General features: G+C 41.9%; 2 protein-coding genes and 1 long non-coding RNA gene across 20 annotated transcripts in view; 2 read left to right on the forward strand and 1 right to left on the reverse strand.

Annotated features, from left to right (window-relative positions):
- The window catches only part of mecom (MDS1 and EVI1 complex locus), a 153,424-nt gene extending 146,793 nt beyond the window's left edge, over window positions 1–6,631 (forward strand). For all 18 annotated transcript variants that reach the window (XM_074641720.1, XM_074641713.1, XM_074641708.1 and 15 more), the window contains 4 exons: window positions 917–1,061; window positions 2,940–3,185; window positions 3,284–3,476; window positions 4,717–6,631. In XM_074641720.1, the coding sequence (XP_074497821.1) occupies window positions 917–1,061; window positions 2,940–3,185; window positions 3,284–3,476; window positions 4,717–4,851 (719 nt within the window). In that variant the 3' untranslated portion in view covers window positions 4,852–6,631. The remainder of the gene's footprint in view (window positions 1–916; window positions 1,062–2,939; window positions 3,186–3,283; window positions 3,477–4,716) is intronic.
- A 7,814-nt stretch (window positions 6,632–14,445) lies between these two features.
- egfem1 (EGF-like and EMI domain containing 1) overlaps window positions 14,446–25,437 on the reverse strand; it is a 70,351-nt gene continuing 59,359 nt past the window's right edge. The window contains exons 29-38 of the mRNA XM_074641728.1: window positions 25,245–25,373; window positions 23,886–24,017; window positions 23,449–23,577; window positions 23,210–23,338; window positions 21,556–21,684; window positions 20,584–20,712; window positions 20,261–20,389; window positions 17,822–17,950; window positions 17,056–17,184; window positions 14,446–16,639 (exon numbers count right to left, since the gene is read on the reverse strand). Coding sequence (XP_074497829.1) covers window positions 16,560–16,639; window positions 17,056–17,184; window positions 17,822–17,950; window positions 20,261–20,389; window positions 20,584–20,712; window positions 21,556–21,684; window positions 23,210–23,338; window positions 23,449–23,577; window positions 23,886–24,017; window positions 25,245–25,373 — 1,244 coding nt within the window. The 3' untranslated portion in view covers window positions 14,446–16,559. The remainder of the gene's footprint in view (window positions 16,640–17,055; window positions 17,185–17,821; window positions 17,951–20,260; window positions 20,390–20,583; window positions 20,713–21,555; window positions 21,685–23,209; window positions 23,339–23,448; window positions 23,578–23,885; window positions 24,018–25,244; window positions 25,374–25,437) is intronic.
- The window catches only part of LOC141771440 (uncharacterized), a 58,191-nt gene continuing 58,012 nt past the window's right edge, over window positions 25,259–25,437 (forward strand). Inside the window, exon 1 of the long non-coding RNA XR_012594719.1 lies at window positions 25,259–25,397. This is a non-coding gene — a long non-coding RNA (uncharacterized LOC141771440). The remainder of the gene's footprint in view (window positions 25,398–25,437) is intronic.

The following is a 25,437-nucleotide window of genomic DNA, read 5'->3' on the forward strand; positions in this document are numbered from 1 at the left end:
AGACACTCTGGCAGGTCAATCATTAACAATGCATTTTGTCAAAACTCATATCATTTAATTTTAGATTGTAGTCAAGATCTCAAAGTTTCCAAAGATACCATATTATACCATATTTTCCCTATGATATAATGGGTCCTACACTGTAATTGCATTTAAACATTGAGACCAGCAGATACAGAATATGTCACACTGTCATAGAGAGACATTTGAAGCTACTTGTGGGAACTTTGAGGGAAACAAACAAACAGGGCGGTCCCTTTAAAAACGGGCTGCAGGAGATCGTTGTTTGCATGATCCTGTTTATATCAATCTAAAATAAAAATCATAGAAGCGAGAGCATTCCTTATTTTTGCAGCAGAAAGCCAAGGCTTCTGTCTTTCGCATCATCACATTGTACGCTCGTGATGACGTGACGTTACGTTACGTTACGTGCTGAACGTATCAAAACTATCAAAACGCCTTTGTACTCGATCTCAAAAACTAAAAAATTTGCATAGTTCCAATAACCTTTTGGATCAGCATGTTTTGTTTGTTTATTTAGTAACATTTTATGAAAAAACTTTTTGTATTTTTTTAATTTATGACACAATTTCAATACTTTTAATCATTTATTCTAGTTTATTGACTGACATAACCTTTGAGCTTAGGTTGTACATATTTTAGGTTTATGAAGCATTTGAAGATACTCCAAGAAATGAGATCATAATAAGCAAAAATACCAATGTAAGCACAGGTGGACCATTTCTATTGTTCAAAATGTAAAAAAAAAAACACTCACAATTTACATTTTACGTACAGCCATCATTTCAAAATGTTTCGCGACATCATGGTACAACATATTTTCAATATTGATTATATTGAAATATCAAAACACATCTTTGGAGACAAAACTGGAATGTGTTTTTTCTTTCTGCAGGCACTGCGATGTCGTCCCCACGGTCTGAACTGGACAGTGGCAGCGCCATATTGGATGACAAAGAAGACTCTTATTTCAATGAAATAAGAAATTTCATCAGCAACACAAACCAGAACCAGACATCCCCGGACCCCTCAGAGGAAGGGTAAGCACAGTTTTATCAGATCTACATCTACAGAGCTACAACAAGATGTTTATAGACAAATATCATCCAGGCTTCTCACCCACCACATCTCAGCAGCAGCGGGGACAAATGAGGCCTGGCCCTCATTACTGCATGGTGAACTCTCACATTAATTGTACCTACATTAAGATTGTTGGACTTAAGAAGGACTTGAATGGGTTTGAATAATGGGTCAGCTGCTAACAACCCCTTGCATTTTTCCTACCACCCAGCCAGCCCTCGTTAATGATGACATCATGCTCAGAGGTCTGGAGTAGAGAGCAATCATCTGTGATGACATTTAAGATAACGGCAGGTTTTGGAAACGTGCTGCAGCTCCTTATATCAGTTGCCTTTCGGCCACACGTACGAACAGATATCTGCAGCTACGTCTGAGCATTATGCAAATAAATTCTTGGAGCTGCGATCGGGTCAGATAGCAGTTGAGAGGTCTGCTCAGGTCTCTAAGTTTGTTTTCACGACGGTGCGATCGCAGGGCAGATTGTGAGTCCGGATAGAGATCTCGCAGACTGGCGTATGATTGTGCAGAAGGCCTGTGAGAGCAGGACCGGGTCGGTGGAGCGTCAGATGGACGGGGGAGAGGAGCGGGAGGGGGAGTGCAGTAGTTATAGCCCGCCACATCTGGAACCAACATGTCTGCCTACAGGAAGAGGGTAGAGGGGGTGGGGTCAAAGGGTCGGCCCGTGTTTCCTTTCAAAGTGCTGTGCTCCTGACTACTTCTGATAGATACTTTATCCCCAGCAAATTACCACGTTTGAAAGCGTAATTAGCGAATCTGTTTTCTTAATCACGGAGCTCCAGCTCTCTCTTTTGGAGCTGGTCCCTCCTCTCTCCAACGCGGCACGAACACCACCTTGTCGGCCTCAAACTCTCCATCCCAGCGGGAGCGCTGTCCAAAGCACAATATTATCAGCTGCTGATAAAAGAGATGTAGATACTGTATGTGCTAAAACGTAATCTGCAGTAATTCCCTCTCTCCCCTTTCTCTAAAGTCACTGCACGCTCAAATGCATCCCTTTATCCAGCGCAGGTATCCTGTTTATAAGCATCCTATAATTACGTGGTGATGTGCTTGATGTGTTTTGTTTCCTATCTATCTGCTCTCTCCGCGTCCAGTTCTCGGTCCTCGTCTCTGAGTCCTTTGTGCGAGAAATGGCATTTTTGAGAGCTGACGAAAGACGTCTCAGAGTGTAATTAGTGAATCAGTCTAAATGTGGTTCCAGATGATTTACCAAATGGTGGTTTCCTGTGGCGCTGAGACAGAGGGACAGATTAAGAGTCAGGCAGTTTGGATAGCTCGCCCTCTCTCCCTCCGCGGGGATAGAGGAATGGGCCGGTTGGCAAACGCTCTCATAACTCTCCCACCAAATGGGGCTGTCAGCTAAATATTTTGCCTATTAGATGAATACGAGATAGTAGAGAAAATAAACAAGAGGAGAGGCGAAGCACTCCAGTTAAGTGCTGCAACGATCAGCCCAGTGCTGCTGTGCCCAAAGGGGCTCCAGAGCCTCGATGACAAACGGGAATCCGGCTCTCTCGATCCCAGCTGCCATGTCCTGCCTCAGATTCACGCTCCATTGTTTTTGTATATATAGAGAAAGAGGATTCTCACAAGAACGTGAAGAAAAACAAAGGACAAAAGCCAGCACCCGGCATACGTACTAAACCCACATATAGTTTTTACTTCAGTGCCTATTTCTTGATTACTTTCTTAAACATAAAAAAAGTGTATTTATAAAATGTATAGCCAATAAAAGAGATGTTACTGTCATTTATTCCTCCTTAAAATGTACTACTTTATCAAGTCGTATTGATCTAATCGATGGTCCTGGTCTCCAGGTTAAATGGCGGTCAATTTGAAGAAGAGAAGCCGCTGATGGCCAGCCAGGGGTCGCGTGACCTGGAAGACGAGGAAGCGGAGGAGCTCGTTGCCGATGAAGAAGAAGGGGACGAGCCTAGCAACACCCCTGGGAAACAGAAAGACGAGGTGCTTCCTGGTAGCCTCAGCGACGACATAATACAAGACGAGATGGACTTCAGTGGACGCAACGACTTAAACCTCAACTGCAAAACCTCTCCTAGGAGGTAAGCTCGCTACGATTAAAACAAAATGTTACATTGCGTAAATGATGTCATAAGCATCTTGTGAATTGCCTTATTTAAATGTTCTGCTTGACCTCTAGGTATAAGGACGAGGAGGAGCAGAGTGGCTACTCAGCCTTGGATCATATTCGTCACTTTTCGGACATGCGCAAGCTGGAGGAGAGCGAGCTGAGTGACGGAGATGGAGATGGAGACGAGGACGATGGATCGTTTGGCTCCCCCTCTCTGAGTGACGCAGTCAAACAGCCGCTCTTTAGGAAATCTAAGTCTCAGGTAAAAGAAACATTGCCAGTCAACGTAACATTGCCGGTTCAACGTTAATGTTTTGTTTTTTTTCACTTCAGAAACTGACTTGCCCAAAGTCAATTTTAACTTGCCCCTATGCAAATTGTTTCATTTTTATCAGTTTAGCAAATAACAACAATGTAGGAGCCAAAATGTGTATTTAGCCTGTGTTTTTTATTATCATTTTGGTTACTATCACTTCCCGTGATTGACACAGGGGTGTGGTTTCACTTTATTTACCTGTTCACTTGAACGGCGGGATTCAGACAGAGAGGGTGAGCTAGACACCGATATTTTCTGTTGAGCGTTAGGTCCTACTTTAGTTATTCAGTACAGTTATTTCTTGTAAGTATTTTCATTTAATAAACATCATGAAACGCATCTGGACTTAAGTATGGATTTGTTTGAACGCGACACAGTTAAGAGCCTACTTAGCCTATTAGCAGCTTTGCTCAAGCTTTGCTTGCTCTCAAACTTGCAGCAAACTGCGCTATGCATAGCTGGAGTTTCATCCACATCCTCCAACGCCACCCAACTAAACTCTTGTTTCCAGAATAATTGAAATACTCGCTTGTACTTCAACTCATAAACTTTGTCTTTACCTGTCCCTGTTTTCTCGCGAGTGCCCGATCGGTACTGAGCATGTGCAACTCTCAAGAGAGATGAGAAGGAAGTGAGATGGCTCACTCTTTACTTTTACTATTACTTTACTAAACACCTATAGATCTTTCAGTACCCAGTTAAAACAATGGATGATTAATACATGCACATGTCAGCATTAAACTCTTTGCTGCTTCTATTTATATGTCCTGCTTGTCTGCAATGTAGTTTTATATATTTATATATATATATATATATATATATATATATGTATATAAATGTCACCAACTTCCAACTTTCCAACTTTTAAACTGCTTGTCCCGTTTTATGTTTTTGTTCGGATGAATTTTAGAAAGACTTCTGTAACACCTTGGCCAGGGACAACAGATGAAAAATAGGCTTTTTCTCTAATTCTGGCTAAACTTAAGACTAAATAAACTAAACTAAACTTAGCTACTTCCATCATAAGCTCCAGAAAAAAAATGTTTTTACCGGGCAAGTGAGTCTCAGGCAGTCCTTATTTTTGAGCCTTGACAGTTCACATGCATGCATGTTTACCTACACAATGTGCATACATATTTGCATCGAAGCATGGTAGTTAAATGTAATCCATCTCTCTCTCCCCCAGGCGTACGCCATGATGTTGTCTCTGGCTGAAAAGGACTCTCTCCACCCGGCCTCCCACACCCCGGCCACCATGTGGCACAGTCTGGCACGGGCTGCTGCTGAATCCAGTGCCATCCAGTCCCTCAGCCACGTATGATGACACACCCCTTTGCGCTTTCCTTTCACCTTTCAACCCCCCGAACCTGACAAAACCTGACCTATGGCACTGGGAGCCCGTTGCAGGGGGCTATGTGCGGTGGCCCCTGATCGTCCACAGAGTGACTGCTGAGCAGAACCACGGCCCATCTGACTGCTGAGCGGAGCGCCTCACACACAAAGCAGGGTCACTGCTGTCCACGCAGAACCCAGCCCCCAAAAAACCTCCAACAGATAGAGAGAAAATGTCCCTCTGAGACCTTAAAATTCTTACATTAACACCAACCAGGATGATAGCAATGTGGTGAAAATAATAATAAGTAATAATAGCTGTATTTATTCTGCTGAATTTCTATGTTTTGCACAGCAAAGGCAGCTGGTGGACATGGAAGATGGATGTGCTGATGTATCATTGCTAGACTGCATTTATTGCCCAGCACATAGAAGACATGGAGAACGTTTTACGCTGAGAGGGCGAGTTTGGTTGTGTCTCTAAGACAGCCTTACTGTGTGTAAGTAAAGCCCTGGCTCATCTGACAAAAAGTATCTTTAAAATATATTACAAGAATTCCCTTTAACCCCCAGAGAGCCACAGGTGTTTCTCATAAATACATGTACTTGATGATAAAAAATGAAGGGTGGGGTGAGCAACCTCAAATGAAAACCGCTCCATGTAAGGACAGCGCTAGCAGCGCTTTAATATCACTGAAGTCATTGAAGAACAAATTTTAAAAAAGTAATTGTTTAAACTGAAATCAGGCCAGTTTCCCATCTGCGTTTTCATAGCTGCGTGTGTCTGCACAATCATAGCACTGTACACAAGTGTCTACCAACTGCACTCCATCCTGCCCGCCTGCGCTATCTGTGAAAGGATATAAATAGATTGTCTTTTTAGTGGAAGAGAAGAAAACACTTTTTTTTTTTTTTACTGAAATAAGTAGCCAGTGCTGAAGTTAATTGTTGTTCTGTAAAGGGCATATGTCTTTTTTCCAAACCCTTGAATCCATCCTAGTCAGCCAACAATACCACTAAATAGCCTGAATGCTAGTCGTTAGCTACTCCATGCTCGTGTGTCTTTCATTTTTAGACAATCATGATTTTGTTTCCTTTTTTGTTTTTGTTGGTGTTGTTGTTGTTATTTGCTGTTGTATGTTGAGAATTGTATTTATTTCTTGGCAAACTGTAGTTTGTTTACTGAATAGCACTGCTCTTAGCCCAGGTGAAGGGGAGATTCCTCGCCGGGCCTATCCCAGAGTTCAATGGGGTTTGTAGATTACATTTGAGTGCCGGATAGTATTAAACATACAATTCACTCCTTATTCTTCTAATGAAACCGGTCGATGAATAGATATTACTTAGGTTTTTTTTCTATGACAATTTAATGATTCAATTGTAAAAAATGAAAAACATTATAAAGAATGAATAATAAAAAAAAAAAAAGCCAGGTATAATTTCTCCCATAAACGCATGATTGGTCTGGTAAGATCTGTATCTGACATTTTCTACGGTTGTCTGCAAGCTTGTGTGACGTTCGGTTCATGTTAATCCCTTGTGCCAAACTTATGATAAATAACAGATTACTTTCATTTATTCTCCCGTTTTGAGGGACCAGATTTGTTTTTGTTTGTTTGTTTATGTCGTTGTTTTGTTTATAATCGATTTTAAAAAGTAATCAGCAAGTTGAGGTACTTTGTTTTAATGCTTTCTACAATGTAACTGTTATGCATTTCAATTCAATACTGTGGGAGGAACAACTAAGAAATAAAGGACTACAATGTGGATTGACATGTCTTCCATTCTCTCTTTATTTCTACTTAAACATTTTACTCACCCTTTGTCTGCCGTCTCCCTCACACCTCCCCGCTCCATACAGTCCTTCTGGCTGCCCATCATTTTGGCCCAAACCGAGATTTATACTAAGAGACATGAGTCAGAAAACCACCTGGCGCTTTCTTCTGGCGCTCCCATGGCCTCCAAGAGCGAGGGAGAGCCTGAACTCTGGTCCTCTATTTTTTCCTCCAGGCTTTGGCTCGCATAGAGAGAGCGAAGGAGAGAAAAGGCTGGAGAGGGCTTGAATGTGGTAGTGGGAGCGGAGGCAGGAATGTGTCCTCTTTATTTGTGTCCGTTTGTGGGGCATGATGGATGAGTTGGGTAGATGTGATGACCTGGCTCATCGCTCAAACGCTCAATAAGAGTCCCATCCTGCAGCAGGCCTCCCCATCCGGCACCCCCCTCGGTCACTGCTGCCAGCCAACGTGGGCGGACATTGTGGCTGGGAGGGCTGGAGGTTCAGCGGCTCCATTGTCCGGAGAGTGGCTCGGGTGGGGGGTTGGAGAATTGGGCATGACAGTGAAGATGGCTGGCGCTGACACTCCACATTTACAGTGCTCTTGGCACCCTAATGGATGGGGTGTTTTCTTAGGGCCTGTCGTCAGCCCTCAGGGCTACGTGGGGCGTCCAGCTTTGATGAGGTCACAGGGGGTCACGCAGTGTTGATGAGGTCAGCACGGGTCGTCCAGCTTTGATGAGGTCAGCTGCAGCGACGGTAGTGGTGGCGAAGGCCGCGGCCATAATGGAGTGGCAGTGATAATGGTCCGAGTATGAGTTTTGCCACCTGTATTATTTTTTATTTGATTAATTAATATGATTATGTGAAGCTGTCAGTAGTCATGTAACAGCATCACTTTGTGTCTGCTAATCCAGGATCTACAGTACGTCCTTAGATATACAGTTACTGATTTTTTTAGCCACTTGAGGACAACCGGAATATATATATATGACATACTTTTAAGTTGATATGATGAACAAACAGTTGTCTATTTACACATCCAGCAGAACAACATTTGTATTTGGAGTCCTGTTTCTGTCTGGTGTTTCATTCACTGTTCTTCGTTTGAACTCCTGGAAATATATGGCTTCTTATCTACTAAATGCTCCACTATGTTCACCGGCTACTCATTGACTTTGTCTGTCTGCGGTGCTGAGCAGGAAGTGTACTGTAGTGATGGGTCACTCACGAACGCTTCGTTCAAAAGAACAGATCTTTTGAGTGAACAAACTGAACTGAATCACTTCCCTGGATCGATTAGTTCATTCCTCAGTTCAGTTGAGCTCTCAGCTTGTGAGCGAACATGCAGTCAGGGACTCACTGAGTGAGTGAGTCAAGTAGTTTGTTCTCAGGAGGAATGACGTGTGTCGTGTTCAAGACAGCAAATACACAGTTGATTCGGGTAGGGTTGCAAATATGACAGACAGATAGTTCTGTTTTTGAATAGATAATTTGTTTCTTTGTTTTTCACTTGAGGCCTTGTTTAAAATTGTGAAAATAATGATTTACACATAGAAACGAAATATAGGTGTGTATTAAAAATGTAAATTTCATTTTCTTCTGAAAACATAACAGAAAATATATAATAAACTGACATTTAGTTGCATACACCTTTTATTTGCAAATGGTCTTTATTCAACTAGATTCTCTGTTCTCAGTTCACTAGTTAGCGAGCTGAACTGAACGTTCAGTTCAGCTCGCTGAACTGAACGTTCAGTTGTGTTGAGTGAACAAATCTTTTTGATAAATATTTTTACTGAACTGATTCTAGTGATTCAGTCCACTGAAAAGAACAGCTTTGCCCATCAGTAGTGTACAGTGTTTTTATTAAGAGCTTTTTCACTGAAGAGTGGTTGCCAGCCGCAAAACCTACTGTACACTACAAGCCACCTCTTTCACATTGCATATAGTCAATTAATCCATGGCTATCATGAGAAATATTGTCTATAGCGGCTTTAACTACTATTGTTGTAGTGTATGTCTGTGCTTCATAATATTGATGTCATTTCTGCTAACGAGAAACCAGATAAAGGAACAGCGTTTTAGCATAAACTTTTAATTTACATGATCTTTGTTCCATTTTAAATAAGTGGAACAAATACAGAGAGGCTTCTCACCTTTTCCCCTCAACAACTCATCATTCTGCAGGTGCAATAAAACTTCTAGAAGTTCAACAAGCGTTCAACAACCAGGAAATCCACCTTGACTACATCTAGGAACTAACTATCACCACCCCTCGGTGGCCACGCCCCTACTGCAAATCAAATCGCCCATGTAATTACATCACCTACATAAAGAAAGTCCCCCGGGCAAAAGGTCCAAAGGCACTAACTCTTGAAAGAACACCAAAATATTATGAATAGACAGCAGTGTGTGTGTGTGTGTGTGTGTGTGTGTGTGTGTGTGTGTGTGTGTGTGTGTGTGTGTGTGTATAATGCCATTGTGTGTGGGCAGTGGAGTGGTAGCGAGGAGGGCACCCGGGTGAGTTTGGCAGCTCAACGTTTGACTGTTGTTGCGCGCGCTGGTTTGATCAGCGTTGATTAGCACATGCCAATGTCACCCATGTATCCTCTCGCACTTAATCAACACGTTGAGGACGAGTTATTGCCGTCATTAACCCACGGCTTCTCACAAAGGGCTCAGTGTGTATTGAAGTGTGGCTGGCAAGGCCCTGGATGAGTGTGTGTGTGTAAGTGTGTGTTTAAAGAGCTAAGGAAGTCAGACAGAAGAGTGTGCATTAGTCAGTGCAATCTGTTTTAGTTAAAAGTGTGTGTGTGTGCGTGTCAAAGGGGGCTGGATCCCCAAGCTGCTTGGTCCCCACAGTGTGTGTGTGTGTGTGTGTGCGTGTGTGTGTGTGTGTGTGCGTGTGTGGACGGGTGGGCACACTGTGGGCAACGCTTGGTGGGGCTTGGAGCCACTCAGCTAATGGGGCAGCTGGCACACCCTCAGAATCCATCAGGCCTCATTACAGCTCCTGTTCGGCCACCGTCCTCCTCCTTTTCCTTTCCTCCCCTCCTTCTTTCCTCTCCTCACCCCTTCCTCTCTTCTGCCACCCGTCCATTCCGCCAACCCTGTGTGGCATGTAAACTGCCCCCTCGCTGGAACATACATCACACCCCCAGAGAGAGAGGCCATCACAGCTGGCAGCTCTCACACTGATTGACTTGGCATCCGTGCTGACTCAGACGCCAGGGGAAACATTTTCGGAGAGCGAGAGGGAGGCATCACGGACGGGTGTGGGAGGGTAGAAGGGGATGGTATGGCGTTGGCACAAGTGGGAAGTGTGTTTGGGTGGGGGAGACTCCACAAATCATCACATCAAGTGTTTTGTTGTGTTTACAATAATGGTAGCACCTCCTCTGTCTGTGTCTGCGTGCAGAGCAGATGATTGCAGGCCAGTCATCTTCTTCTTCTTCTTCTGTGCTTATCTTCTTGTCTTCTCTCCAACGTCTGCCCCTCTCGCTCTGCTTAGAAAGCAGCAGAGCTTAAGGTTGTGGTTTCATTACACTGTTTGTTTTTCTCCCTGGAGGCTACGGGTCATTAGTGTTATTGATGGACACTCAGCACAGATCCCAGACCAGGACAGAGCGGAGCGGAGCAGTCGTTGCACATGGTTTTAATATGACGAGTCTAATCAGGACAGGCGTGGTGGCAGAACCACTTGGAGCCTGTTATTGAAATCATCTCATTCTGTAGCTCATGGAGTAGATTAGAAAGTGGCTCATCAGGGCCTTCAGCTATAAAGGAGTGGGTACAGTAAGATTAGGGTTTTGGTACTGCTGGAGCAATTGAACATAAAATGTATGCTTCAGTATCAGCCATAAACTTTATTATGTTCATTATATTATACCATGATGAGCCATATTATTAGCCATATATTATATATGTGCACTCACTTGATTTAGATCAGTGGCTCCATGCTTTTTTCCATATTGAGCGCCATCCAGTGGTGAATATACTAATGTACACCCATCTAGTTAAACTTTTTAACATTTCACCTATTAAATAACTATATTCTGTATAAAGGTCCTAGTTTGAACACGTTGTGTGCTCATTTCTGCCGAAGTACACTACATGCTGACACGTCTAAACCAAAGATGCCCTCTTTACGCCGCACAGATTCAGAGTGTGGGAGAGTTTCTTGATACTTATCTTTTTGCAGCCTTGACATTTAACATTTATTTTTCCAGGCAACAACCTAACAAATGGTGCAGGACGTGCTGAAATGATTTCCCCCCTCGTTCTTTTATCTGAGCCGACAGCTTTGTCAGCTGGAGTTCAAAACACTGTGGCCTTCTGGGAGATCTCGTTCAACGCAGAGGGGCAGAAATGATCTCTGGGACTTGAAGCTATGTGGCATTTAAGTGATAGAATCTCTTCTGTAAAGAGTGGGCTTATGCTTAATTGCAGCGAAAAAGTACCCATGATGCGATCTTACCTTTTACGGGCTATTTCATCTGCAGTTTCCTGCACCCTTCTCCCTCTCTCCAGCACTCCTGATGAGCCAGCATCAGCCTTTTAGCACAAAGAACATCTTTGTTCATGTGCTTGTAATAAAACAAAAGTGGCTTTCAAAGTGGTGAGCTCATTTTAAGTAAACCAAAATGATGTCTGAATCAGCTCCTTTTCCTATGACCATCTTACATCAAAAAAAGAAAACCCCTGCTACACACTATCTATGTAGTATTAGTATCCTACTAGCCAACTGTATAGGATTGGATCGACTGTGCAGTGTGCATGCACAAGGGTTGGCACTAGAGCTACTACTTGATCTTATCATATCTTTTGGCATTGCCAGCTCTTCATTTGTGGCACCCAGCGTTAGGCTATATGTGGAGGGCAGGAGTGGAAGTAACAGATTACATTTATTGTTGTTACTGTAACAAAGTCTTTTTTGTGTGTAGATCCTACTTTTACTTTTTTGAGTGGACTATTTCTTAAAATCAGTAATTTTTACATTTTATATTTATTTCTTTATTTATTTGTCAAAGGTATCGCGTTAACGCAAATTATTTTTAACGCCACTAATTTCTTTAACACATCAACGCAACTTGCGATTTTTACGTTGTAGTGGGCTCAGTTTTACAGCCAGATACTGGTATCATATGAAACTAGAAAACTTAAGGAATCCATTGGTACCAACCATGTCAAACTAGCTTGTCGTGAAGGAGGCTAAATAACGCTCCAAACTTGCGCTAAATTTTGAAAAACTGGCATGGCCATTTTCAAAGGGGTCCCTTGACCTCTGACCTCAAGATATGTGAATGTAAATGTGTTCTATGGGTACCCACGAGTCTCCCCTTTACAGACATGCCCACTTTATGATAATCACATGCACTTTGGGGCAAGTCATAGTCAAGTCAGCACACTGACACACTGACAGCTGTTGATACCTGTTGGGCTGCAGTTTGCCATGTTATGATTTGAGCATATTTTTTATGCTAAATGCAGTACCTGTGAGGGTTTCTGGACAATATTTGTCATTGTTTTGTGTTGTTAATTGATTTCCAATAATAAATACATACATACATTTGCATAAAGCAGCATATTTGCCCACTCATGTTGATAAGAGTATTAAATACTTGACAAATCTCCCTTTAAGGTACATTTTGGACAGATAAAAAATTCTGTGATTAATATGCGATGAATCCTGATTAATCATGGACAATCATGCGATTAATTGCAATTCAATATTTTAATCCATTGACAGCCCTAATATATAGATACAATAAATACAAACAATACAAGTAAATGAACACAATATCCAGTTAGTATGCAATAAAAAAATCAGTTATAATGCATAAAACAGGTAAATTTTACAATTTGATTTCATTGGAAAAATGTAAAACCAATCACATTGACCAAGAGTGCAATTTTCTAGTGATGTGTCGGTCACGAGAGCCGGCTCTTTTAAGTGAACCGTCCGAGAGCCGTTTTTTTTTTTTATTAATTCAAGGCAGAATGATAGGGCACTCCAGCGCGGCGCGATGACGATCTACAGGTACAGAGCAGGAGGGAGAGGAGGAGAGAAAGACAGAGGAGTGTGGTGCGCGGAAACGGAGCAACATGTAAAATTATGATATTCTGGAAATTATAAGGTTTGGTATAAATAAATGTAATAATAATTGATATATGTGCACACATACTAATCATAGGTCAAAACGGCGCTAAATTTGGCTGAATTATAAAAAGGCAGAAGTGGTAAAAAAAAGAGCCGTTTGGGAGGCTCTCCTTGGAGAGCTGAGCCAAATGATCTGGATCACTAAAAAGAGCCGTAATTCCCATCACTAGAATGAACGAGTGGAGAAGCTGAACCGGAAGTGGAGGATTTCATGGTGGTGCCATTTAAACAGGTGAGTACCAACAACATCCTGACTGGTCTCTCAAGATGACGTCAACAACCACTTTCTGCAGCCGGCGTGAAGTTTATATTGTTTGTATAATCTATGTTGTTTGCATTGTCTGCTTTGGTGATTGGTTTTATTCTACTGTTGATTCTAAAAGAAGTTTCAGGAGTGTTGTGTTGTTGATCATTTTTGTTTAGTTGTCTGAGTCTTTTCTGGATTGTATTCTTGTGAGGCTACACTGAGGAAGACAGTTGTATGTTTATTTAATTGATAATCAGTTGTATGCAGAGATTGCAGCGTTTGTGTGTTGTTGTAAATTAACATATCTATTTTGTAACCTATGTTCTTTAATCCAACACTAGTATCACTTAGACCTTTTCAACAGCTTTGGTCCACATTTACTTCCTGTCAGCCACTGCGTTAACAAGCATTGCAACAGGAAATACAAGAGGCCCACTTATAATGTTTCTGTTGTCAAGTCTCAAAAGGTGTATACCATCACACACCCCTTTTTTAAAATGTAACGTTTACTCAGAGTACATTTAAACTGACTTACATTTAACTTTTACAATATTACAATACTACAATATTGTAGTACTTGTTCTGCCTCTGTTGGAGGCAGATCCAGCGGTGCAGTGGCCACCCAGGGCTTAGTGGATGGATGGCCTCTCTGGGCCTGTTTGACTGGAAACAGGTGTGTGTCATCCGAAGATGAAGGCCTGGCCGATAAACATTATTGGAGAACATCTGCTGCTTGTCACAACACGGGGCGAGCGGGAGCGGCCCCCCATCCATCAGCCACACCGGAGAGTGGGTGTGGAGGGCTCCATCCTCCATCACTCACACCGGGGATGCTGGATATGGGGTGCATGTTTGGTCCAGGCACCTGCCTGCCTCTGCCAGCCCTTTGGCCGATAGAGGAGAATATGCTCCAGCGCACTTGAAAAATGCCTCGGGGGGAGCACGCTCTCTCTCTCTGACACTGACACCCCCCCCACACACACACCTTACACCACCAGTGTACCCTGCTCAGGTGCCTCTCTCACCCCCACCCACTTTAGATTACTGTCAGGGAGGCAGGCCTGGCCTTAATGCTTGACCCTTCTCTGGCTGATGAGAGATGCCTGGTAGTAGCCTTGCACAAAAACGCTCGCTGACATATCCACAGGCACGGGGTCCCATAGGTCTCTATGACAGCTGGAACCTCTCTCCCCCTTCCTTCTGCAATCAATACCATGCAACGCTGCATTCAAAGCACACAATGCTAAAATACACGTTTAAAAGCAGGTGTCCACGGATATTTTTTATTGTTATTTATTCGGTTCGTTGCTCTCTTTCTTTGTTTTAATCAAATAGATGACACATGGACGAAATAAAAAGACCATGGAAATGATGACAGTAAACATTTTATCAATTTTACACAAACAAAATGTATCAATGTAACACCGCTGACATAGGTATGCCAGGAATTGAGCACAGTAGGTTATGACTGCTATATCTGACACTGACCTGAGATATAATACTTTTGCAAAAAAATAAACACCCTCATTTAAATCAAATGCACATGTATGTTGAAGGATAGCAGTAGTGATGTGGGACTTGATGTAAAAAAAAAAAAAAAAAAAAGGTTTCTAATATTGTGCAATCATAGAAATGTGTACAGGTCCTGCAGGAAAAAGTATTAACATCAATTTGATCATTCTATCAGTCTATAAGACTCCCAAACTCTATCAGCTGCTGACTCAATAAACACAGATCTGAAAGAAGTGCAACGCATGCAAGTTTTGCCTGCAGTATTCGCGACCAGCACGCCGCACTGCAATAAGAAAACCCGTCATCAACGTTAATAAACAGAGTGTTTTTAATGCTGAAGCTTGTTCATTCAGATTGGCATGTTGAAATATCTTATGGATAGACGATAGCTTCATAGACATTTGTAAAAGGTGTATGGACAATAAAATAAGTTAAGGTGAGTCTATTCTTTAGAAAGAGTCCCATAGCAATAAAAAATCATTTTAGAATAATCTGTAAACCAGCAAACCAATGATCTGAGTTACTTTCTTTTGGTAAATGATGCAGTTTTGCAAATAATGTGAAATCAAAACATAATATTTTAGAAACAATTTAGAAGTACAGGAATAAACACATATAATACATATGTAGGTAATACGATTCCCTCTGTCTATGACAGAGAGCCATTTCAGTGTTTTGTGGGTCACTACGATGGAAGTGGATTACATAATGTGCTTTCCATATTGATAGATTCTGGATTTCTTGAAAAGCAGTAGGATATAATTTAATAAGGTACTTGAATTTATAGTGGAAAAACCACATCAGATATAAATGATCTATGTTTTTATATCTTGAAATATGTCTGAAGGTCATTTCTATTATGAAACTTCCCCTGCTTCAACATTTATGGCTCTTCTATTGGACCATATATTTGTCGCTCACCTGCCTGCAGTCCCTGTATGCGTGGATCTTGGTGTTTTATTTTTCAGAATAAGTAAATAAGTTATCCATTAGGGCTGCAACTAACGATTATTTTCATTATCGATGAATCTGTTGATTATTTTCTTGATTTAATGGATTAGTTGTTTGGTCTATAAAATGTCAGAAAATGGTGAAAACTGTCAATCAATGTTTCTCAAAGCCCAAGATGATGTCCTCAGATGTCTCAAAGATATTCAGTTTATGGTTATAGAGTAAAGAAACCAGAAAATAATCACATTTAAAATGCTGGAATCGGAGAATTTATTTTTCTTAGAATCAATTATCAAAATAGCTCTAAAGCTGGGTATGTTTTTACATCTTAAAATACATCTGGAAGTCATTTTTTATTATGAAACATCCCTGCTTCCAACATTTATGGCTCTTCTATCGGACCATATATTTGTAGCTCACCTGCCTGCAGTCCCTATACGTGTGGATATTGGTGTTTCTTTATTTTTCAGAACAAGTAAATAAGTTACCCATATGTTTTAAATCTGTTTTGGAGGCATTTAATTTTCACCAGAAATATGCTTGGTGTTCTGTTATGCTGACCATCAAGTTTTTTTGTGGACCCAAACTAAATATCGGTTATAAAGGCTCTCCAGTGTCAAGAGAGTATCAGATTCAGTCGTGTCTTGTCCAAATGCCCTTAAGAAAGAAACCGTAACAGCTCATTAAATGAAAAACTGGAAAGCAAATGAACCGCTCTCCATCAGCAATAGTCCCAAATGTGATGCAGGTATTCGTGTGTATTGCTAAGAAGTCTGTGTGACCCTGGTCTTTAAATCTTTGGACAGTCTGGTGTGGGTTTAGAGTTTATGGTCCTTTGAGGGCCCCTCACATGCCAGGTCCACTGGGTGATGATTACCTCGAGCTCCAGGCTCGGTGATGGAGTGCCAGTTTCTGACAGCTGAGTACCAGTTTCACAAAAACATAATATTACTAACATCACCTTTACCAAGATGATCTGAGTAATGCTTCACAGAGCCAAGCCCCGTGTTTGAACGTCCAGTCAGTCAGGAGCTTGCACCTCTGCTTGGGTTATGTGGTTTTGCTGCCTGCCCTTCTCTTTCTTTGGGACACAGAAAAGTTCAACGGTCCCGGTGTTTGGTGTAGCAGTGCTGAAAAGGGGGGGGGAGAAAAAAAAGCAAGAAGACATCAGCACTATTTGAAAATCAAAAGCAAATGTTCTGGGGGTTTTGGAGGAGAAGTAACTGGTACGTAGTCTCCCGTGTGCTTGGCTTTGAGGAGGTAAAACGAAGACAGCCCCGAGCCCGGCTCCATGCTGGGTGCAGATTAAAATAACTGTCAGGAGACAGGAGCAGCTATTGAGGGAGACAGGGTGACACACAGAGTGATGGGGCTCAGCCTCTCGCACTTCATGACACAGTATTTCACTAAAGCTGGTTCAGCTTTACAGCCTGTGACCTTGTGTGTGTGTGTGTGTGTCGGTGTGTGTGTCCGTTTTGCTTTAGCTTGACAACTCAAGTCGTGTGTGTGTGTGTGTGTATGTTTGGCAATGGGAGCTTAGGTTTACCTTCACTACAGGTGGGGCCCAACCAGGTGTGCGGACACAGGCATCGGCCACTCAGCCCATCACAGCGGGCCCTGTGGGAGCACTGACACGGCAGGGAGCAGTCAGGGCCGTAACGGTCTCCACCACAGTCTGAGACAGAAAAGACAGAGTGGAAGTAAGGGAGAGTTTTAGAAAAGGAAAGAGTGTGCCTGATACACTAGGGACGGTTACCGGTTTCACGATAAACCACGGTGAAATTCTCGAACGGTTAGTATCCATGTGGTAACTCCTGTCTGCTTCTCTAAGCTGGTCGCATGCCGACCGTCATCTACTGTAGTTAATACACTGACTATGGATAAGTACCTCATCCAACCCCACTTCAAAATACCCAAACTATCCCTTTAAGGTGGACCAGCTATTCTGCAACGTGGGTTGACTCCTATACAAGACTCCTCTGTATTTATGTCAGTTGTTGGGCTGATTGCAATTACTGAAGTGCAACACAGAAGATAGTATGTGCGTCTACTACTAATAATACTAATAATACTAATAATAACGTAACTGTGAATATCCGTACGCTCTAAACATTTTCAGCACATTTAAACAATATCATGTTAATGCTGATAATCGTGATATGAAATTTTCATGCCGTTTCATCTCTATAACACACACACGTGGATAGAGGGGTGTTTTCTGAATTTCTGCTCATTAAATTTGAACATCTATTTTTCATTTCTGTTAGTCGTGCTAGTCATAAAAGTGTGGTTCCTTCAAGGCTGACATCTACCTTTTTCACATCTCTGTCCTGTCCTTCCTGGGGGACAGAGGCACCGTCCGGTCGATGGGTCACATGGGGCCTCGCCAGCACAGTCACATGACTGTCCACAGCTCAATCCAAACCTGCCAGATTCACACGCTGAAAACAAATGTATGGTTGTATTACTGTAGTTATGAACACTTTCACTGTCTTCATTAATTATATAGCCCTCTTTCCTATATACTTTAAGAAGGATAGACTTCTGGCTCATTGGTGAACTTACTGTTTTAGATAGGAAAAGGGCCCTGCACTAAAATTTTACTTTTGTGTTTTGACAGTTAATCTTAATTCCTGTGCACATACAAAATATCAGAATTAACTGTAACTAGCAGTCTGTTGATCTTCTAGTCACATAAAGGATAAATTAACAAACTAGATGACGTTGGCAAAGTTAAATTTAGACCTTTAGAAACCAAACAGACACACAAGTGCAAGTGCATGTAGTTAAGAAAACAGATCCACTCACATGCACAAGTGCATGTAGTGCTCATGCAGACACACACACACACACACTCAGAGATAAGAGCCAGCTCTGTCTCTGGAGCCTGTGGCTGCCTTACAGCTGCTCTGCAATGCTCAGTCATAGTATCTCCTGCTGGGACTGAAGTGGCCATTTAGGCGCTCACACTGCGGCGGAGAGCCCCGCGAGCAGGCAGGAGGGCACATGGATGTAACAGGAATGCATTAAGCAGTCGGGAAACACCTGTCTCTCATCAAATAACCAGGTTGCCTGCCTGCCCACCTACCTACTAGCCTGTCTGTCTGCCGGCCAGAACACACTCATTTTTCGGGGGGGGAAATCTCTTATTCATGTATGCTCATATCTGCCCATGTCTTATTGCAGCTGGTCATCCAGGTGGTTGTTTATTAATGCGCACAAACTTGTGAGAATGTGTGCTGAATAGTGTTTTTGTCTTCGTGGTGCTGGGCTTAACTGTAAGTATCTCAAAAGCCTATAAAGTGCTTGAAAGATAAGATATATATTATCTTATTAGGGGACTCTAACTTTACATTATATATAATGATTTTTGACACTTCTTGCCATTCTGGCAGCCCACTGAAAATGTTAAAGGGGATATATCATGCTCATTTTCAGGTTCATAAATGTATTTTGGGTTTCTACTAGAACATATTTACATGCTTTAATGTTCTAGGTCTGAAACACTCTGTTTTTTTTAGTTTATTACTTTATTTGACAGGGACAGTGCATATTAATGAGATTTATGAAAATATGCCAGAGTTAGTCAGAGGGGCTAATTTGCATCTGTCACCATAATCCTAATAATGACAAGTAAGACAACAGACAACAACACCTCATTGTTCTGGTGTTCATATACGTTTTAATTTCTAGTAAACTAGGCTCTTAATGTTGTGGAGAAGGATAAAGGAAGGAATGGTAGTTGAAACAGTTTCTTATGTGTTGTGGTAAGATGTTCCAATCCTGGGAGGCTCTGACAGAGAAAGCAGATTGGCCAAAGCTACTTTGTCTTCCGGGAGTGAGACAATCTCCTCTAGTTGTTGCACCAGTCGTTTGGCCTGGTTTTTAATGTGATGTAAGTACGGAGTGGTTGAGGAGCCATATTGTTACGAGACACAGTCTACTGTATTTAACCATGTTTTCCCAGCTTAGCAGGTTGTGCTTTTTCAAAATATTCCAATGATGGTATCCTTGTGGCTTCTTGTCAAGAGTTTTTTATTGTTTGTTTGTTTGTAAAGGGGTTCTGTCAGCTTTAGTTTGGTTTTATTGACGTGTCCCCAACTTGTCAGACAGTATGTGATGTGTGGGAGGATCATTGTGTTCGGGAACATTTTGGCTGCATTAGTGACATGCATGAAGTTTCTTATGAATTTGAAATTGGCTAGATTGAATCTTAACATTTCTTTTTTTTTTTTTTTACGTGTGACGTGAGAGATAGATTTGAGTCAACAGTGATGCCAAGGTATTTAAACTGAGACACAATCTGTATTTTTTTCCCCAAGACTGTGATGTCTAGATCCGGTGTTGAGGTTGGTCTTTTTATTAGAACACAACTTTTAGCCTGTCTCTTTAAGCCCTCCTCCCGAAAAAGCCCAGTCTGCTCTGATTGGCTTGCGAGAAAAATATGGTGCACCTTTGCAAAAGTAGTTTGCCACCGTGGGCGATTTATTCTAATGAGCCTGCATGTCATATAGGAAGGGGAGCCAAATCTGAATGGCTTGTTGAATCACCTGTTTTCTTATCTAGGCAGCCCACAAAAAATGACTGGGTCGTCTTATTTCACAGTTTGTAGGCCCTCCAGATATCCAAATGTATGTACGCAAGCACTATCATTTTACAGTTTGTGCAACAGCACTGAAAAAGTGAGTTTTTCATGACATGTCCCCTTTTAACATGTAGTTTTTACCCATTTGATAGTCATATATACTCACGTCTTTGGCATTGTGGTCCATAGTAGCCTGGCGGACACACACATTGGCCTGTCACATGGTCACATGTAAGCCCCACTTTACAGTCACACATATGAGCACAGTTCACTCCAAAGAATCCAGATGGGCATCCTGAGAGAGAGACAAGACAGTGAATTTAGGTTACTTGTTTCAGCGCATTGTTAAAAATGGTCATGTAGTCATGTTGTATTATTCAAGTCACAGACACACATTTCACCAGGACAAATTTTACAGAAGTGTCAGTGAAGCCACTGGTAACCTTATCACCAAGTTTCTTTTTGTATTTTAGGTGAGTGTTTGCATACTGTGTTGGCAGGCGTGGCCATAGTATCCAGCAGTACAGCTGCAGGTGCCAGTAAAACGGTCGCAGGTCCCATTGTTGAGGCATGGACAGTCTTGTGCGCAATCAAGCCCATATCTTCCCTGTGAACAGGCTGCACACACACACACACACACACACACACACAACCTAAGTTAAATATTTTAATTTAGCTGTATATTTATGAAAAAATGTGATTACAATAAACATGATTCAGCAGAAATTTTATAAGAATATATTGTGAATATAGTCCATAAATTGAAACTTTGAATAAAACTGACATACGATCAATAACACAAACTACTACAGTATAACGGAGAGTCATATTGTCTGATTGCCTATTATTACCAGCTATAAAAAAAAAAATTTGATTATAGATATAACATAAAAGAGAAGAAAAATGAGAGGGGGTGTAAGTTTTGAGTTTAAAAAAAATGTAAGTGGATTATGACTAAGTTTACATGCACAAAATATTCAGTTTTTTACCCTTATTATTAAAAAGACGATATTCCTACTAAGCTGTTTATATGGCTAATGAAAATGAATATCCACTAATATTCCTGTTTACATGCAGCCATGCATACTCCGATTAACGTAACCGGTGGCGGACACATTCATTCCTTCAACCACCTTCTTTAAAGGGTCGGCGTTGCGATATTTGTGCATATTCAAAAACATATTGATATCCAAGTCTTTAATAATGTTTAAAAGTAGATGTGTTTCTCCTTCCAACCCGAAATGTGGGCTTTTCTTTCAGGCATGCATCTCTGCAAACTGTCTGCTAGTTGGTTTGTGTACAACGCATAGAGCTGGCTGTAAACGTAGTCACTGAAGGGTTTTCTGTGAGTTTTCTTTACCAGTTTTGTTGTCTTTTAAGTTTTCAATCTCCCATGAACAGAATAAGGATTTGTTGAGTTCAGATTATTTTCTGTTGTGTCTATTGCCTGCTAAATTGTACCAGTGTCACAGCCGGGTCCGGTCCAGCCTAGTCCACACTTGCAAGACCCGTCGACGGGGTCACACAGACCCCTGTTCTGACAGCTGCATGTGTTTCTGCACTGCAGGCCGTAGCGTCCCCTAGGACACGCTAAAGAAACATATAGAGAATATCAGGACAAAAAAGACCTGCAGGTCCATATGTACACCGCTATCACACCAACGGGTCTAACACACAGACACCACACTAGTCTTCTGTCTCTTTCACACACACACACGCACATATACGAGATTGCACTAACCACATTCATGTTTATTTAAGCAACAGTTCATTAAAGAGATGGCAAAGTAGCCTAATTTGGCACTGATATAAAAGAATAATCATGTTTCTCTGGGTAATTTAGATTGGGAAAACAATAAGCAAGCTGTCTTTGATTTTCCTGTTTATTTATTTGCTTCCTTGCCAAATCCAGCGACACGGAACACGGAGAACGAGCTACTTATAGGTTTCTGTAAACATTCAACAAGAGGAACTTAAGAGGTGGTATGTCCAAGAACATGCAGGAGGCTAAAGAGGAGAGCATTTAGCGCAGGCAGTGATGGAAATCCCCGCTCGCAATCCAGCTGAATTGCTGATAAAGGGAGCGATTAAGAAAGCCAAACTCTGCCTCTGTTTCCCGAGAAAACAGCCCTGTGATCATCAGAGGCCTCACACAGAGGAAATGGAGAATTTGTTACTTAAATATACAGGGAAAATGTTGAAAAATGAGCCCTTATTTTAGTGGTTGTTTCTCACTTTCCAGTTAGGCCTCCTATTTCTGAAGAACTCATTAGAGCCAGTGGTTCCCACTGATGCATGTCAATCTCAGTGGTGACTCTTTGTGTACTCAAGGGAGGGATAAAAGATAAAACCATGTTTGATATCTGTGATACGTTTTACTCAAAGTTTTGCCTCTGATAATTTAGTAGATAGTGATTTCTTGCCTCAAAACAATTTCAGTCTTAAACAGACGTAAAATCCATAAAACCAAGGTGAATACTTTGCATTTATTGTTAATAGTGTTTTTGTTTTACTTTTTGACTCATTTGCTAATACCCATCTTTACTAGGGGTGTAACGATACATCGATCATCGAGCAACGATCCAATATTATTGATGCAAAGTGAAGACATTGATACGTATCGTCATCTTTAAGATACACTTTTATTTTGAAACTCCCATGGTACGCCTGTATCACCATTTCCGACCGAGCACACCTCCTTCCTACAAAGCCCAGTAATAAAATTGTCAAATCATATTTTGTGAGTTGATATAAATGTAACTGATTGTGTTAAATGGGCATATGATATCGTCTCATATTGATCGTAGGCCCTTGAATTGAATCAAATCGAAATCGTATCGTGGCGGACTTTGTGACATCAACAAATATCGTATAGTTGTCCAAAGAATCAATATATCATATCACGATTAAACATGTGATTTATACGAAGTATCACTACTGCACATCTTACCTACTGTAAATACATTGCATATGTATTAGATTTTGATCAAATTATTCACACTCCCATAACATGCACCAAGTAAACTTTAAAATGTTGAGTGATATCATAAACAACAAGCACTGGTGTGTCATAGCTAATCAAAATAAACAAGCCAAGACATCAGTTTAATGTTACCTTGATGGCAGGACTGTCCCATCCTACCAGGGGCACAGATGCACCTCCCAGTTACTGAGTGACACCGGCCTCCTTCCCCACAGGAGCACAGCTTAGCACAGTCCTTCCCATAGTACCCACTCGGACAGCCTGCGGGAATAAACAAGTCTTCATTCAACTCCCAATAATGATAATAAAAGGGTGCAGAAAGACTCTTTTTCATTCTGAAGTACAAACAGGTGCAAGGTTTCTTGACTCACTTGAGCTGCAGTCAGCTCCAATGAAGCCAGGGGGACAGTAGCAAGTCCCAGTCCTGAAATCACAGCGACCACCATTGATGCAGCTGCATCTGGACTTGCAATTTGGCCCAAAAGTCCCTGCTCGACATCCTGGAGACAAACCATAGTGATGAGAATGAAAAAAAATGGGGGACAAGGTCATTGTTGTTATGTTGATTGACTGAGATTTTAGGTTATTTTACTTGTTAGAGTAAAAGGTTAGAAAGAAATTATATCTAAAAATATGAACATTTTACAATTAATCATTAATTGACTTTGACTTCAATAGAAATGTACATTTTGGATCAGATATGTACCTGCTACCACATTTCTCCCACCCAACTGCCTGCTTAACTAAAGGCATATTAGTGCATGCCTCATATTATTCCACATTGACAGAAAATGATTAATGTACTTACGTAGCTCGCAGCGTGCCCCGTAGTAACCAGGTAAGCAGCTACATTTCCCCGTCACAGGATGGCACTGCTCCTGATCCCCTGAACATCGGCACAGCTGGCTGCAGTTTTGGCCGAACATCCCAGGAGGACAGGCTACGAGGAAAATCGCAGCGCAGGTATACGTCATACGTCTCATTGGTTGCACTTTGACAGGCCAGAGGCAAGGTCAAAGTTGAAATAATTTTAACTTTGAGCGCAGCGCTTGGTGGCAATTTCGAGCGGTGCGCCAGGGCCGCTGCCAGCCCTTTGAGTGCCCTAAGCGTACTTGATTTGTGGCTTTTTTCTTGGAAAAACAAATATAGATAACAGTTACAGCAGTTTGTGGGAACAAAGACAGTTTGCTATTTTGCTTTCCTTCCTCAGATTAATCTGTGAACATACTGTGACATTCAGTATTGACTGGCAACAAAACCAAAACTCCCAACAACTTTCCCTGGTGTCCAAACCCCGATGGACGCAGAAAGACATTCTTTCACACACCCTTTCTGCATACATACATACATGTACACTTATCACAATAATGAATGGAGTCCACAGACAATCAGTCATAGCCAACAAGATGAATCTGTGAACCGAACGTGTTTTTGGGTGAGACCGCAATACTCAGCTACTCAGTCAGGCAGCAGCAGGCAGCGTGGGGGACAGATAAGAAAGGACTCCAGACTAAAGAGGCAATTACGGCGCTGTCATTATGCATGTCTGCCTTCCAAAGGCCCTTATCCGCCACCGAGGAGACAAAAACAATGCCTTCTGTTTTACTTGGCAACTGGTGTGTAACATTTATCAGATGTCTGGGGAGTGTGTGAGGAGAGGAAGGGAGCTGAGGTGGCGAGGGGGGGCGGTAGATGGAGTGGTGAGTAGGGAAGCTGCTCGTATACAGTCCTAAATGGTATGGTTTAAATAATGAAACATTAGCATAAAGTCCTGTGACAGTGAGGGTTTAGTGCCGGTGTAGAGTGCATTTCCTGGAATGGAATAAATGGTAATCTTTCCCAGGAGGACTAGGGGAAAGAAAGACATTTTAATCAGTATTAACGGAATGATTCTTGGTGATCACTTCACTCCCGTGATGCCTTTCCTTCCTGATGGGAGTGGTGTGTTTCAGGGTGACAGTGCTTCTATCAACAAGGCACACATGTCAGCCAAATGGTTTTAAATGCATGACAGTGATATTAGCCATGTGCCAAGGCTTTCTCAATAACAGTTATACATTAGGGATAATTGTGAGATGCTACATTTACAAAGATGTTAAGAATTGAGTTTTACAATTGAGCAAATCAAAATAAAGATGTATAAGATAGATTGTCTTTTCAATCTTACGTTTCTCGCAGCCAGGCCCCGCAAGTCCAGCTGGGCACCCACAACTCCCCGTCTCGTGGTGACACGACGCCCCAGCCTGGCACTGACACCGTTGGGAACAGGAAGCACCGTAGGACCCCGGAAGGCATGCTGGGAGTCGGCATACACATGCAGGTACACATCAGTCAGTTTTACTCTCACGTTCAGCACTTCT

The sequence above is a fragment of the Sebastes fasciatus genome, chromosome 7, assembly GCF_043250625.1.
Source record: "Sebastes fasciatus isolate fSebFas1 chromosome 7, fSebFas1.pri, whole genome shotgun sequence".
Lineage (NCBI taxonomy): Eukaryota > Metazoa > Chordata > Actinopteri > Perciformes > Sebastidae > Sebastes > Sebastes fasciatus.